General features: G+C 47.3%; 1 protein-coding gene across 1 annotated transcript in view; it reads left to right on the top strand.

The window, feature by feature from the left end:
- C1_1H1orf87 (chromosome 1_1 C1orf87 homolog) overlaps positions 1-15,783 on the top strand; it is a 237,231-nt gene that overhangs the window by 209,893 nt on the left and 11,555 nt on the right. The window contains exon 10 of the mRNA XM_086936224.1: positions 10,395-10,468. Coding sequence (XP_086792350.1) covers positions 10,395-10,468 — 74 coding nt within the window. The remainder of the gene's footprint in view (positions 1-10,394; positions 10,469-15,783) is intronic.

Here is a 15,783-nt window from a genome sequence, read left to right as displayed (position 1 = left end):
GCGCGCAGTTGCGCTCTCCGACAACACTGAAAAAATTACAGTCTTTACTGGGTTTTTTAAATTTCGGGAGGACATACATTCCGGAATATGCCCAGAGTATCAAGCCTTTGTATGCCTTGATACAACCATCTTTTTCCAAATCATGCTGGCTGCCTGAGCATTCACACATTCTGCAGTCTTTGCAGGCTGATTTGCTCGCTTCTGACTACTTACAGACTCGTGATAACCAGACCAACCTGGTGATAAGAATTATCCCTGGGGCGGTGGGTTTCACGTACCTGACTTTTAATGAAGGAGATACAGTACCTATTGCTTACAAGTCACACTTGTACACTTCGGCTGAACTGCGTTTTTCCACTGTGGAGAAAGTTTTAACGGCTGTGCAGATGGCAATTCTTAAGGAATGTGCCCTGTCGCAGGGAAAGCGCATGTTGGTTGTTACCCCGTGTCCAGCCTTGGAGGCAGTCACGAAAGCCAGTGTTCCAAATTCTAAAGCTTTGCACCCTCGGTGGATTCAGTGGGCTACATCCTTGACATCCCAGGATGTCACGTTTATTTTTGACGCCGCTTTACGGTCGCAGGAGTATTTACAGTATGAATTTGTTCATCCGGCTCCTTTAGCGATGCGGCCGTTGGAGGATTTCCATTGTATCATTTACACTGATGGTTCGGCGCAGGTTGCGCATGGCTCTAAACATGCCTACGTTTCCGCTTGCGCCATTGTGGTCGGTGCCATGGTGAACGATGAGTTCAAGTCCAGTGTCGTGCACACGCAAACACTAGGGGACTGCACCGCACAATTAGCAGAGCTTCGTGCTCTAATGCTCGCATTGGAGTACGCTGATCCAAGTGTGACGACTTTAATCGTAAGTGACTCTTACTACTGTGTCCAGTCTTACAATGAGAACTTGTTCTTTTGGATTCAGAATGATTTTCGTGATTCCAAAGGTAGCACAATAAAACATAAAATGATCTGGGTCCGAGTGGCGGAACTTAAAGAGAAACTGCCGCTCGTGTTTGTGATTCATACTCTCGGCCATCAGCGCGTGGGGGTCCACGCTGTTGGAAATTCGCTTGCTGATGAGGCAGCGAAGTCTGCGGTATCAAAATACTTAGTTGCAGCAGTCACGAGGTCCAAAAGCAAAATAGATGATGACATCTTGGCGGCTGTTGCTGCCACGGAGAAGGGAGGTAAATATCCTGCGGGGTTCCCTTCGAAGTACACATACCACTTAAGTCCCGATAAGGTTCCTTATGTGAAAATTCCTGAAGTTGGCGAACGTCTAGTTCCCAACTCGGATCGCAGGGCTTCTCTGATTACAGCGGCTCATGAAGGTGTGGCGTCTGCGCATGCGGGCGTCTCAGCCACTGTAACTCAGCTACAACAAAGGTTCTGGTGGCGGGGACTGTACAAACAGACGCGCGATTATGTCCTTATGTGTGACATTTGCCAGCAGATTAAGCCTTCTACTGCTGCGCGTCCGCCTCAGACACAGTTGTACATCTCTAATAAACCGCTTGGTTGCGTTTATTTGGATCACTGCGGTCCTTTTTCTTCTGATACTGCGTTTAAATACATCTTAGTAGCAGTTGACTCATGCACACGCTTTGTGTGGGTATGGCCACATCGAAGCGCTGATTCGCGGACTGTCATTAAGGATTTGCGTGTCTTTGTGGGAATTTTTGCCTGTGGTACTTTCCATTCGGACCAGGGTCCGGCTTTCGCCTCTAAGGCGTACAAGGATGCTATGGTTTCGTTGGGAGTCCAAGTCAAGTTTTCAAGTCCCTACAGGCCCGAGGGCAATAGTGTAGTAGAACGAATGAACCGCGACTTAAAGCAATCTTTGACAGCCCGAGTTATAGGCACTGGTAGAAACTGGCTGGCCCACCTCAATGACGTGCAGCGTGCGCTTAATAATCTCCCTAGAAGGTCTCTGGGTGGGCGGACCCCATACGAAATGCTCTTTGGTATCAAGATGTACGTCCCTGACCTCGATGGTTTAGACTGCCAGGCCCAGGCCGCGGCCTTTGACGTAGATGAACATTGCAATGTTTTACAGGATCTACAAAAGACCAGAGACAGTCTTGCTAAGGAACACTTGCCCTCCACGTCGGCTGATGCGTTGCAGATTCCGGTAGTTGGCTGGCTACCCCAAGTTGGAGAACTGGTTCGTGAGAAGATCGATAACAAGAAAGAGTTTGGTCCCTCATATCGGGCACCGGTTCGAGTTCTTGGAGTGAAGGGCACAAGAACAGTCATATTACCACCACTTCCAGGTCGTAAAGAAAACAGATTTATTTCTATTGACAATGTCAAGGCACACAGGGTGGCCGATTCTTCATAGCATGACACCGGCTGTATCCTGTCCTTCCATGGTGAGGCACTCTGTGCTGGCTATTACATCTGGTGCAGAACAGGAGGTGTCCCTCGAGATGCCTGCTATATCCAGTCCTTTATTAAATACTATTCCTGTTACTAACATTGATGAGCTGACCTATGCATATCCTGCTGATTTATCTATGCCTGATTTACAAGCTCGTTTGGCTAACCAGTCCAGATTCTCTTTTGACTCTGATTCGGAACTTTCAAAGAAACCATCGACTATTGCAAAATATACCACGTTATTTAAAAAACATTTTTTAATTCCACCTTGGACATATGTTTGGCTGATACTATTTTCATTTTGTCTTTTTATGTCAATTGGTTTTGTGTTTTATTTTTTCCGCCTGATCGATGGCCATTATGTCAAAGAAAGAACAGGAATTCGGTACCTTAATGGAACATTGGCCCCTCTTTCCTCCTCACATTCAGCACACAGACTAAAACGAGACTTAAATACAGTAGAGATTACTGCTTGGCCTGTCCTTGATGGGATTGTGTGGGATGCGGTTAGGTTTCAGATACATGGCCCCACAGAAGTTATTAATGTTCCTAATGTGCTTAGAGTAAACATGGGAGATGTGATTAAACAAAATATTCGTTCTGATGATTGGGATCTTCAGGCCGTGGAAGCATTGTTCTCTGATTTAAAATATTATGCGGCCTTTGATGCTGAGGATTTGTACTTAGATTCTGTCAATTATGGTGATTTGTTTTGTTTTCAACATTATGGAAATCATTTCTTACATAAAACAAGTTCCAGGAGGGTTCCTGTGAATTACACACAGTGGGAACATTGCCCTGCTCCTTTACAAGGGAGCTCTAGTACATTTCTGGGTAAATACTCTTATTTTACAGACTTTAATCAATCACATCCTGAGTCGTTTTATTTTAAAGTGACACAGAAATTCATGTCCAAAGTTAGACTTACCGATACAAAATTATTGTATTCGAAGTCCTTTCTAGACAGGTTAGCTATAGATGGCTATGAGTTATGGAAGGAGGTTATTGACCTTAAATCGGTTTGGGGTACCAAAGATTAGCAGGTACAAGGCACTGAGGCTTTGCATCGTGCATGTCTCATCCCGAATCACATGTTGTTTTTAAATTCTACCATTTCCCAAACAACATGCTTTGGATTGGCTACATCTAAAAAATTGAATGCACCAACTATCCCTGATTTGGAAGAATATTCAGGTTGGAATAATTTCACTACATTGTCCATCAGTGAGATACAAGCACTCTTGCACAATTCCTCCTTTAATATTACCAGTTTTGATCCGGAGGGGTGGCTTTTGTGGCAAAGAAGCTCTGATTCTTGCCAACGTCGTTTTTTGGGTTTGTCTGAAGGTTTTACACACATCAGGCCAGATCCCCGTTTTGAAACAGGTCACACTGTTACTACTTATTCAGTGGGCAAATTGTGTCAGAACTGGTTACAACATTCCACTTTGGCTGCAGTTAAACTACATCTGTCCCAGTTGAATGAGAATATAGAGCTGAATGATTTTATAAAAGGCCCGGCTAAGGGTAGGTCTAAACGCTGGCTTTATGCTGTTTACAATGAAATTTGGAAATTTTCACAGATTGAGGCAGCTAAACGCCTGAGAGCTATTGATCAAGCAAATTTGGAAAAAGTGCTTGCGGTGGTCGATAACAGTATTAACATGCTTTCTTCCAGGATTTACACGTTGGATAATATTGTTTCTTCTGTTGTTGATATTGTGCATGATGAAGTGTCCACGTTATACCATGGTCAGAATCAATTACGCTCTGTAATGCAGTTTGCATGGACCCTACAGACACTTAAGTCTGGTCGAGTTCCCTGGAACTCATTGAACATTTCGTCCCTTTTCGCCCCTTTTAATCTGACTGAAAAGCAACGCATGCTTTCAATGCGTGATGCATCATTTTCTATGTTACATATTGAAAGGCTAGAATCCTTACCTTTCTCTGTTGCTGAAACCACTACTGCTACATGGCTTATTCATGGATTAATTACATTACCATTTCCCTTATACAAATTTACTAATTGTATGCGGTATATTGCTATAGGACGATATGAACCACTAGGCAATGCATTCCTCCATGAGGCATGGTCGTTACCATACACATACAGATGTCTGAAGGATGGAAAAGAAGTAAATCTTAATGGTGAGGAATGCACACAGTCACCTGACCATTCATTAATATGCAGACACATTCAGTTACACGGTTCTTGTAATCAGGACTGGCCAAATTTAGCATGTGTTTTAAAAGGCACGCCAGTCCCAGCAGTAGTTCCCACATTTACATTATTGACTAATGGTAGTTATTTGCTTTTAAACAACGAAGTATGTTGTGGGTTATTAATTGGTGTGGCTTATGTGGTAACTGTATCAGAGCGTGTGGTGTGTTGCAAAAACGTTCTATACCCACCCACGCATGGGTCTTCAGATGCCTCCATCTGGCCACGGATACCAACCTTGAAAGCGAAGTTCAATGGTTTAAGCAGAATAAGGGCCCTTTTGTCTCAAAAACAAGTGACCCTGAGTTCGGCCCAGGAAAATTATGTCCTTCACATAGCTAACACACGCACAGAGGTGCAGGCACTTTTAAATACTGACTTGCCGTTTCATTTCTGTGAGCTGGTGCACCAGATCTTTAATGCATCTTCCACGACTGGGCTCGCACATTTTTTTAAATTGGTTAGCAGTGGCCTCGTGACTACATTTGAGAAAATTTTTGGTATCATTCCCACGTTTTTCCATTCTATTTTTTCAAGTTTGTTTGGTGGACTACCTGTTTTACTGGCTGTGGCTGCGGGCATTTTGTTGTTGTTTTTCTTTATAAAACATGGATGCCCATCCTGCGCAAGAAGCCGTTCAACGCCTCCTGACACTGCCGTAATCGGATGCTCAATTACTATGGAACATTGCCGCTTGCAGCATTAAGCACGGCTTATAGATTGTCATTTCGGTTCACTGACTTCACGTGTGTCCAACCTGTGTTTCACTGCCTGAGCTGCGAGTTCGATTGGGCCATTGATTTGTGTTTATGCTTGAAGACTGCTCCTGACGTCGATTTTGATCAGCTAATGCGTCCCGTAGTGGCTCACGAGCTGATTTGTTCTGGCGAAAGAGTTATGGCCTTGGCAGCGATAAATGGAGTATTGGGTCAATGGGAGATCTCTGCAGCGGCGCATGCCTTTCTGACACACAGCGTTCTGGTGAACCCACCGAGTTGTCCTCTGACATTACAGGAGGATCCGATGCTGGAGGAGCACGTATGTTCTTTCCCATTGCTGAATTGGATTGCTGAACTATTTTCGGATGATGGCAGTGATTTCATACCGGAGGCTGTTGCAACTTACTTTGCATATACTGTCCAATCGTGAGATGCCTGGGAGAATTGCTTTGTTATGGAATATGACTTTCCCCTTGCTGAATTGGAGGGATGAACTGTGTTCAGATGATGGAGAGTTCAATCATGTGATGTCGCTGAGAATGACGTTAATGTGGCACATGACTTTGGATATCGGATAAGTGCCTTGTTTTTTTCTTACAGACATTTGAATTAATGCGACCTGGTCCTACATTTCATATTTTGGAGACCTGGCGGATAACTTTTGATTCGAAAGTTTTGTTTTTCTTTTCTTATATTTGAGGCCACTGTAGGCATTCATACATATTCATTCATACATATTTTTTTAGCTTATTTTAGCTCAAGATTATTGAACTTTGCTTTCATTTTATGTATTTGATTTAGTATTGCCTTTCCCTTATGTTTGACGATGCTCGGATCATTGGGGGGGTGTTATATGGATACTTCGTTACATATATTGCGTTAAGTTAGCATGAGTGTATTACGTGTCTAAACAGCCATTTTTTCCTTCGGCTTCAGTTTTGCACACGACACCTACTTGTTGTTGTCGCTTTCACCCTAGAAGCGGTGATGTGATTTATTTGAGAATAATATGTTATTACTATGCTATCAGTTTTGCTTGGTACACTTGGTACAACTGTCTGCACACTGAGAGCTGCACACTCTAAGAATAACCTAACACAAGGTTGCTGGGAGGCCTGATCCTCGCACCACATTAGACATAACACAAATAATGTTGATGCCAACATTTGGGCTCTACGCGGGTTTAAGATAGAGTTACAGGGAATGAACGGAGACACTTGGTGCTGCGCATGAAGAGAGCTGGTAGCTGTTGATGTGATCTACTCCTACTGACATTTAGAGGTATGGGTCCGCCCTGCTAAAACCCGACTGAGACCTTCTTAGATATAATATAATATGCTAAATAGGGTGCGCAAAATATAGGTGATATAGATTTCTATAGATTTTGCATTGTAACATGCTATCACCTTTTGCTTACTATGGATTAGTGACTATGCTGCTAACTCTGATTTTTATAATATGCATTTTGGTATTATACAAGATACTGCGCTTGAGAACCTTGCATTGAATAATAAATATTTCAAACTTGCACGTGTGTTCTTTGACTCTCAGTTTTGGTTTGAAATGATTATATAACGAAAGAGTGTTCATGTGTTCCACGATTCCTGAGGTATTCTAAAGATCATGTTCTGGTTTGTCTAAGACATGGATCATTTCACAATGATCCATGAGACACTGTAGCTAGCTAGGTAAGGGGATTTAAGAAACTGAGATGAGTTTTGGATCATCCTAACTCACTGAGGTTCTAGATCTCTATGCACAGTTCTGTGGGAGAACGGAAACCCTGCTACAGTGGTGTCCGATTCAAAAGGGCTTTAATTCAGTAACTCGAGTTAAGGGAGAATCGGGTTCCATCTCCACTAAGGATCAGGAAGGATCGTCATCTGAACTTTATTCACAGAGTACATTATTTATACTTTAAACATACATTACATTGCATGGAGAAGGCGGAGCGCTCCAGACGGAGCAGGCAAAAGAGAGAGATAAGAGCACATGGGCGTGAAAAGGGGCGTATAAGAAGGCGTACACGTGGGTGTTCCCTTGAGGTGTCATAGGTGTGTCATAGGTGGGTGGATACATGGAGGGGGTCTGCATGGGCAGCTGGAACCTTTACCCTACTTGTGCGCGCAACTTGGTCATGACGTGGAATTGACGTGTAACTGGGGGAAGCTGGGGGGAGCTAACTTTCGTGCTAGTGGAGAAGCCTTGAATGTCAGGACGACCTGCACGTCTGGTATTATCTGATATCTTGAGTTTGGAGGATGTATTATCTGAATTAAAGGTCGCTCGAGCAAAGGTTGCTCATCGCTAAATGTTAGTGTGTGCATATATTTCTTCGTGCATTGCGTGGGGCCATGGGCCTTCTATGGATGCGAGTTCTGTAAATCACTTGAATGGAGACAGAAAGGCTAGGCCCTATCATCTGCAGGCGGGTTATGTTTACCTTTTTCATTAAGCAGGAATGTATTTCTGTGGAGCAGGGCAGATAACTGTAAGCAAAATACTGTCTTGGCAGGCCGGGCTGGGCACCTCTCGGCTGAGCAGGAAGTATGTGAGAGGTCAGGGATACATAGCTAAACGGCAGCTTTCAGAGTGTCTGGGAGGCATGGAGCCTGAATTCGGGTCCTGGCTCAGCTGAGCCACAAAACGGGTTCATCTCGACCTTTAAACGTGCACCATGCAAATACATTGGCAACATAGGCCTCAGTGCAGAATTAACGTTTCTTTCATGGAGGGCTTGGTTACTGACATGCTAACATTGAACGGAAATGCAGAAGCATTATTATTACAGGCATGAGAGGGGAAATGCATGGTGACATGGACATACATAGGGTACATACAGGGGACACATTGGCCACATAAAATTTCTATTTCCTCACAACAGCCACAGCTTGTTAAGCCACTGCCTGGGGAGCGCCCAAGTGCAGTGTTGCCACAGTGTTAATGGACTGGCCCAGTACAGTGTTATCACAGTGTTGGTAAACAGCCGCATTGTTAACGCCGTTTGAATTAATTATAATAATTGTTGCATTGGTGTGACACCTATTACTGCCCTAGTATCGAGGCGCTATAGGAAGTGTGTAACAGCTGTTATCCCTCTTGCTTGGTACCCATCTTTCAACCTTGGGCAAGGGGAGTGAGCTGCAGTTTACAAATGACAAGAAAATGTTAGGATATCTGTGGTGATGTTGTTCCTGCTGCTGTGAGATCAGACATTTGTATCCTGGTGGTTTGGACTGAACATGGAAAGTCAATATGCTGCACATTTTGTCCCAAACTAATTCTCGGCTATGTCAATTTTAACACTAGGGGAGCTACCGTTTTTGCCTATAATTGCAACACATGGCAGTGCTTTTAATAACTTTGATGCATGATAACTAGAAAGTAAGTAAGTAAGTAAGTAGTCAGTGGGTTGGGAGGGGTATCAGTATTGAATAGAAATGGGCCACAACAGTGCAAGTTAAATACAGTGTCTGTATTAATTCCTCACTGGTTCTTATTTGTCAAAAGAAACAAGGCACATTTGGCTTCTCAGCACTGCCTGCCTGTTCTCAAGCTTAAGGCCTCGCGCTCAGCAGATAGATCATTCACCCACACCAGACTTACTAGATTGTCTTGAGCTAGCGTCACTCTTTGCTTTGCTCCTCATCCTTGCCAGACTCAGCTCCCTCCCCTCTGCTGATCTAAATGCTGCAGAATTCATGGCCCTTGGTTAGCACTCCATTCAAGCGGCAAATCTCTGGAGTGACTTACTCCTAGCCCCGGCATTCACAAGACTCACATGCATTACTGCACACAGTGAAAGGCCCATTTCTTCCTCTTATAACTTGGCCATATGTCAGGCTTCAGCTTAATCTTCATTGCTGACAGTGAATCTCTTACAGATGACTCTCTTAATCCCCTGTGGTCCTGTATATCAGCACCACACACTGTTTTGATTTATGGGCACACTATATGACTCTATTAAGCAACCAGTGGCAGCTACCTATGTTATGCCATCTATAAATGTAATAACTGCACTTTCACAATTGCTTTATTAACCTTCCTACTTTCTCAAATGTGCTTGAAAATGCACAATTTTTCTTCTTTTTTTTCAAAATTTTCTATGGGGGGTAACCCCCCCAAACCTCCCTTTTGGGGTTTGGGCGTGCGCACTGCGCGTGCTCGCTACCGTGATGTATGCAAATCACTTTGCGCCCCACCACTTTCAAATGTCACCCACTGCCCCTGCCTTACAGACATCCGTCATCCTTCTGGCTCTGGTGCTTCGGTCTCTCGCCTCTCTTTTTGTTCAACTTCTCCTGCCCTAATGCTTCTCACTTCGGTGAACCCTAGCTCCTTTTTTATGCAGACAACTCAATTGAAAACTCAATTTTTTCTGCCTTCCTTCATTTTGCTCTCACTTTCTAAGTTTTGTTGAAGTTTAGGGACGTGAACTAGAGCGGCTGTGTTTGCATTCCTCAACCTCTTTAAAGGTAACTCTATTTTTAAGAATCTTGTATAGGATGGTCCTTGAAATATTCTCTCAGAAGAGTGCAGAACAGAACGTGTACCTGGGAGTGCATTCCACATTCTTATAGTCCTTTCTATATGATTGTGACATTACTTATCTGTAAAATGACATTTGCACTGTGAGGTGTGATGTTTTCAATAAATATAAGGGTGGTAAAGTACAGTTGCTTGGTACCATGTATTTTCATCTAGTTTATTGCTTTACTAACATGTATACCACCATTTCCAAGGATCAAAGGGTGTTAAAAATAATCTGGATATTTCAATCAGAGGATTATTATTTCAGGTAATGCTGAAATATAGGAAAAACAGTTTTTTATGCAAATGCAAAATTTAGTGTTGCACAAATAATGTGGAGAAAGGCTTTCTGTTTCCCATCTTCTAGGGTTAAGTAAAGCCTCTAGGTTTAAGTCATTCTAAGATCATCCCTTAAATGTACACTGGGAACAATAATATTCAAATGGTTGATTATCTCATGCATTAAATCTCTTGCGAAAACTATTGTTTTACATAAAAAGACTAACAAAAACATAAGCCTGTATCTTTTTAATTTCAGAGAAAGAAAATAATGGTGTGTGCTCTACGTCTGCATTCCACAACGATCATCTTCCAGTTCAGCAAAAGTATCTGGTAGGAATTAATGAAATTGAAGTTTCATCATACTTGATTCTTATAATATACGCTTTAGAAATGGACTGGCATTATAGTAATGTGGTAAATCTCCAACGATGGTTCTTCTATTTTAGGTTCATCGCCACTCCTACCGCTTGATTGGTTTATCGTGCAACTAGATGGTTTACAGCTGTCTGAATGAATAAAAATTGCTTTCCATAAGCACTAGATGATATGGAAAACAGGACAAATACAGATGGTGGCATAAATTGAGGCCCAAATGATCCCTTAACTCCAACAATTGCTATCCCATTTGGCACTCAAATATGTTAAGAGGGCAGGGGAGAGCAGTGCCAACAGCTAGGGCTTGCCAGGCTGTCACAAAAATAGTAATGTGTGGTTGGAAATGTCACTATCAGAACACTAAGAATGTACAGCACCCTCCCTTCCATTGTGAACACAGACACGGAGAGGCTCCAAGTCCCCCCCTAGGGATGCTTTGCCAAATACTTGTCAAGGAAAATGGTGGTCCTTTTCTCCTCCTAGGAGAACAGGTGTAGTCATGGAAAGGGTCTGCAAACTCCTCTTTTGAATATAAAGGTTCTTATTAGCCAGGATACAAAGTTATAACAGCTGCGTACATAATAGGCTGACACCAGGAGATAAATATATGGGGCCTCCTTTACATGCCTATTGCCTCCCCAGTGCGTCACTTTTTTTGACGCACCGGCAGCGCAATGGGCTGTCCCATATTTCATGGCTTTTTATGGCACTGTAAACATGAGCTGCTTTCACTCATCACTCTGCATGAAAGGGGTGTTCCTTGGGTGTTGCTGTGAGAGTTCCCATGTGGAGAAGTGTGGCTCACTGGTTAGAGCAGGCAGACCCTGAAGCAGAGGTCAGACCCGGGACCAGGGTTCAATTCCCGACGCGGCAGGGTCTTGAGCTCAAATGTCCATGGACTCGATCATTCTCGCTTCGGTGCCTGACCTAATCATGGGTTCACACTCTGCAACTCTGGGCATTAAGCTTTCTTAATCTCCACAACGGCCCCCCCGCGGCGGGATGCCTGGCTTTCACCTTGGGATGCCCTGTAGGGGCTATCTCACAGGGAAAAACCAGGACGGGTTCCCAAGGCAAGCGCGGAGATACCCCTTTGGGGGTCGATTCTGGCGCTATATAAGAAACATAATAATAATAATAATGCAACAACAATGGAACCTGACACATTCCCAGATTTACAACGTTTTGTAAAGATGCAGCACATATAGAAAGAGGAAAATGCTATCAATTATTGTTTTTGTACAGGAAGGTGTCCATTCCTGCACAAAAACTATCATCCCCACAACGCAGTTACCCTTGCAACATAACGCTTTGGCGCACGGCTGCTGTTTGTGTGCTGGTGCAGGCGAAAAGGACAGGAATGCACCGTATCTTGTAGAGCCCATTCCTGACCTTTTATTGTGACGCACAGCAGGAAGGCTTTTTGCGCTGCAGTGCATCACAATATTGTAAATGAGGCCCAAGATATTTAATAACAGTTAGCATAATACTATGTGTTATTCAAAGGAAATCAAAGAGCGCATGTGCATTCACACTACTTATGCATCATTGCCGAAAATTGGGTTACTGATTGTGGGGGGTGAAACCCTAGTCAAGTAGAAACCATAATCCTTGTCAGGGTGAAATCAAAAGCAAACCCTAGGGGGGGCGTGGCCAAGATGGCGACGGAGTGAGACGCTCTTTCGTGTCCCTCCGGCGCCAAACCCAGCTAAGCATTGCCATAGCGGCTGAAGAGGCTTGATTCTCGCCTGTTTGGGCCCTGCAGTGGCTCCTGGAGCTGAAAGGGCCGACTCGGAGCGGTGGGAGTGACCGGGAGGGCCCCCGAGTTATCGCCGCGGCGGCGGCGGCCTGCGGCCTAGCGTTTCCCGGCCTGAAGTGGAGAGAGGTGTCGGACTTCCGGTTCGCGACTGTGCGGAACGGAGCTTGTCGGAGTGCGGACAGAGAGGCAGCACCGACCATCGCCAGCCGAAGCAACACTTCTTCGCCTGCTGGAAGCGGCAGACGGCGTGGGGCGTTTGCGAAGGAGTCCGGCGGGACCGGGTAAGTGCGGCGGCGTCGCTGCTTCCCCCTCCCCCCCCCGGGCCCATATCGGAGATCTGGCAGCGAGACTCAGCCGCGGTCCCCCCCCCACCAATAACTTTGAGGTACAGCCTGACGAGGGCTGAGGAGCCCCGGGGGACCGCGTTGCGCCAAATACCTGGTGGCTCGTCCCACAGGGCCAAGAGGAGGACTCTACGGAGGAGGCCCGGGGTCGGTGGGTGCGGGGCTCCGCCGCAGCCTGGCCGCCGGCGCATCCTGGTTCTGCATCGAGGTGGACGTGGAGGGACATTAGCGGGGGCTCACACCGGCCTCGCCACGCAGCTCCCGGTCGGCCGCGGGCTGACCCTGACGCACGGAGGCGGCTGCCCTCGAACCCCACGTTGGGGAGGAGACGGACCTCAGGCCTGGACCGGCGGGGCCTGCCGCCGTAGCGGCCGCGGCTCGGTGCCCATAACATCCTTGCTCCACACCAGCAACGGTCCTCCGGCTGAACTGCTCTGATGGACAGGGCTCCAAAGGGGCTGTTGCATACCGCGGAGCCGTGGGGATCCCGGCTGGGATTGCTGGAGGTGCGGTGCCCTAGACGACTGGAGGCCTGGGCTCCCCCCGGCTTGGGCCCTCGGCTTGGGAGACGCGGTGCATTGTAGCGGAGGAGGGTGACGCCGGACTGTCTCTTTGGGGCACTACAGACAGAGATTGCCTTCTTTTGGGGGTACCCGCAGTGCAGAGCGGGAGCACACTCCTATAGGGAGCTCACTGCTGCAGAGCGGCCTGGACAATTGGTGGCCATCACTGCGTGAATTTGGGCCCAATGAAAGCGGTCATTGCACCGGCCTGACTGGACTCTGCCGCCCTGCTGACCTCCCTTGATTGTGTCTGGTGGTCCCACGGCGCCCAGCACCCAGCCCTCGGATATCGCAGGAGGTGTGGAAGTGGTGCGAGTAGCGGAGGACCGGGTGGAGAGGTCTCATCTCCCTGCCGAAGAGCTTGTATCAGGATGTCCACCACACTGCGCAAGGGGAGGAATGGGAAAGATGGCGTGCCGAAATCGTCTCAGCAACCGGCATCCCCTGGAGCCAGCGGGTCATCCAAGCAATCGGACGATGATGCCCCCGCCACCAAGGCATTTATGACTGAACTCTTCGCCTCCATTAAAGAAGATATCCCCGAGCTGCGGGCCCAGCTGGCTTCGGACCTCCGAGAGATACGAAGAGATGTTGATGGCATCGGGGAGAGGGTCGCAACACTGGAGGACCATGATCTGAGTGTGGCGAACGATGTCCACCAGTTGCAGCAGGACATCATCCGGCTCACGGAACAAAACTCACACAGAAGACTTGGAGAACCGTTCCCGGCGGAACAACATCCGTATTCGCGCTGTGCCGTGGGATGGTGAAGCAGGGGACCTGCGTGGATATGTCCAGGCGCTCTTCCTACAGATCTTGGATGAAGAGGAGGTGCAGGACATTCGGATGGATAGAGTGCATAGAGTCGGCCTGCCCAGGCGCGGAGGGGGTCCCCCCCCGGACATTCTTGTCTGTGTCCATGACTTCCAATTGAAGGAACGCATCCTACGGAAGGCCAGAGCCATCCCATCCTTGCAATTCAGAGAGCATCGTCCGCAACTCTACCAGGACCTGGCGGCGTCGACCCTCCAGAAGCGGCGTGAATTCCGCCCCGTGACCTCCTACCTGCGTGAACACAATATCTCCTACACCTGGGGTCATCCCTTCCGCATCATCTTCCGGTGGCAGAACAGGCTGGCGCAGATTCGCTCTCTTCAAGTGACAAAGGATCTTCTGGGTCTGGAGGACGACGCACCAGCACAGGAGGCGAATGTTTCACAGTCGCGGAGGCGTCGCCGGTCCTCCTCATGGCATAGAGTGGGTCCATCTCCTGACCGGGTGCGGCCGGACCGCACTGCCAGTCTGCAGGAGAGGGGAGATGCGGTGGCGTCAGCGGCATCGGCCACGCTGGCGGACTCCCAGCAAAGCTCTGGGGCAGCCTGAGCCCTGATTCATGGTTGGTTTGGTGCCGGAGGGACGCGAGTCCTGGGATTCTTCGGGGCTGATTGTACTTTGGGAGAAGACACCCAGAATCATGGTCCTGGGGGACACCACTTCGGTCCCCCAACCCCTTTCCCCGTCCAAGGGGATCTTTACGGACTGTGGACTACTGGTGCTACAGTATGCAAGGTCCAGGTTCAGTGAGCTGTGGTTTTTCTTCACGTTTCTCTTGTTTTTCTGTTTACAGGGGGAGGGTGAGAGGGGGGCGACGAGGGGTGGGATTGCATGGGGGGGTTGGAGGGCAGGGGGGGAGTTGGGTTGCTAGGTGGTGGCGTCTGGAATGATTGCAAAGTTTACCTTGGGCTGTTTTCGCATGAGTGGATTGTATTCAAGTCTGCTGGGCTCCTGGGAGGGCTCATTGTCTGGATGGGTGTTGCCTTTGACCCTGAGGTTTTAGGCCGAGGGAGGTGCGGGGGGAGCGGTGAAGACTTGGTGCAAATTGGAACCTGGGGATCTTCTTGACTGCTATTGGGGGGAGGGGAGTGTGAGCAATTTATGAAGGGATACATGCAGGGGGGGGGGGGGTTGATTCATTACCATCCCAGTTAGTGTGGGGACTTGGAATGTGAAGGGCCTCAATTCACCCCAGAAACGTCAAAAAATTTGGAAATATATCACTGATCACCACTTAGACATTGTGGGTCCCCAGGAGACTCACTTAGCACGTAGGGATGTGCTTCGGTTACGACACAGACACTTCCCGCTCATTTATAGGTCCTCAGCAGCTACTAAACATAGGGGGGTGGCACTTATGTTTAGGGCGTCCCTTCACTTCCAACCTACAGGGGTCAGCAGCGATAAGGAGGGGTGTTGGTTGATGGTCAAGGGGGCACTTCATGGCACTAGTTGTACATTTGTGGTGGTGTATGTCCCTAATTCGGGGCAGAATGTATTTCTCCGGGATCTGCTGGACAGAGCGGGGGATTTTGTTGAGGGGCATTTGATACTTATGGGGGATTTTTACATGGTATGGGACGAAGGCTTGGACTGTTCTGGAACTAGGAGGGCGGGCACGGGGATTTTTTCTGGGGACACTCAGGGCGCGGTTAGTGACCTTGGATTGTTTGACAGCTGGCGCTTTCTGCATCCGCACACGGGACTACACATTTTAATCCCATGCACATCATACCTATTCCCGTCTAGACCATATCTTTGTCAGCCAGG

This window comes from Lissotriton vulgaris, chromosome 1_1, assembly GCF_964263255.1.
Source record: "Lissotriton vulgaris chromosome 1_1, aLisVul1.2, whole genome shotgun sequence".
NCBI classification, from domain to species: Eukaryota; Metazoa; Chordata; class Amphibia; order Caudata; family Salamandridae; genus Lissotriton; species Lissotriton vulgaris.
Note: the sequence above shows the minus strand (reverse complement) of the source record. Positions and strands in the feature narration are given on the sequence as shown.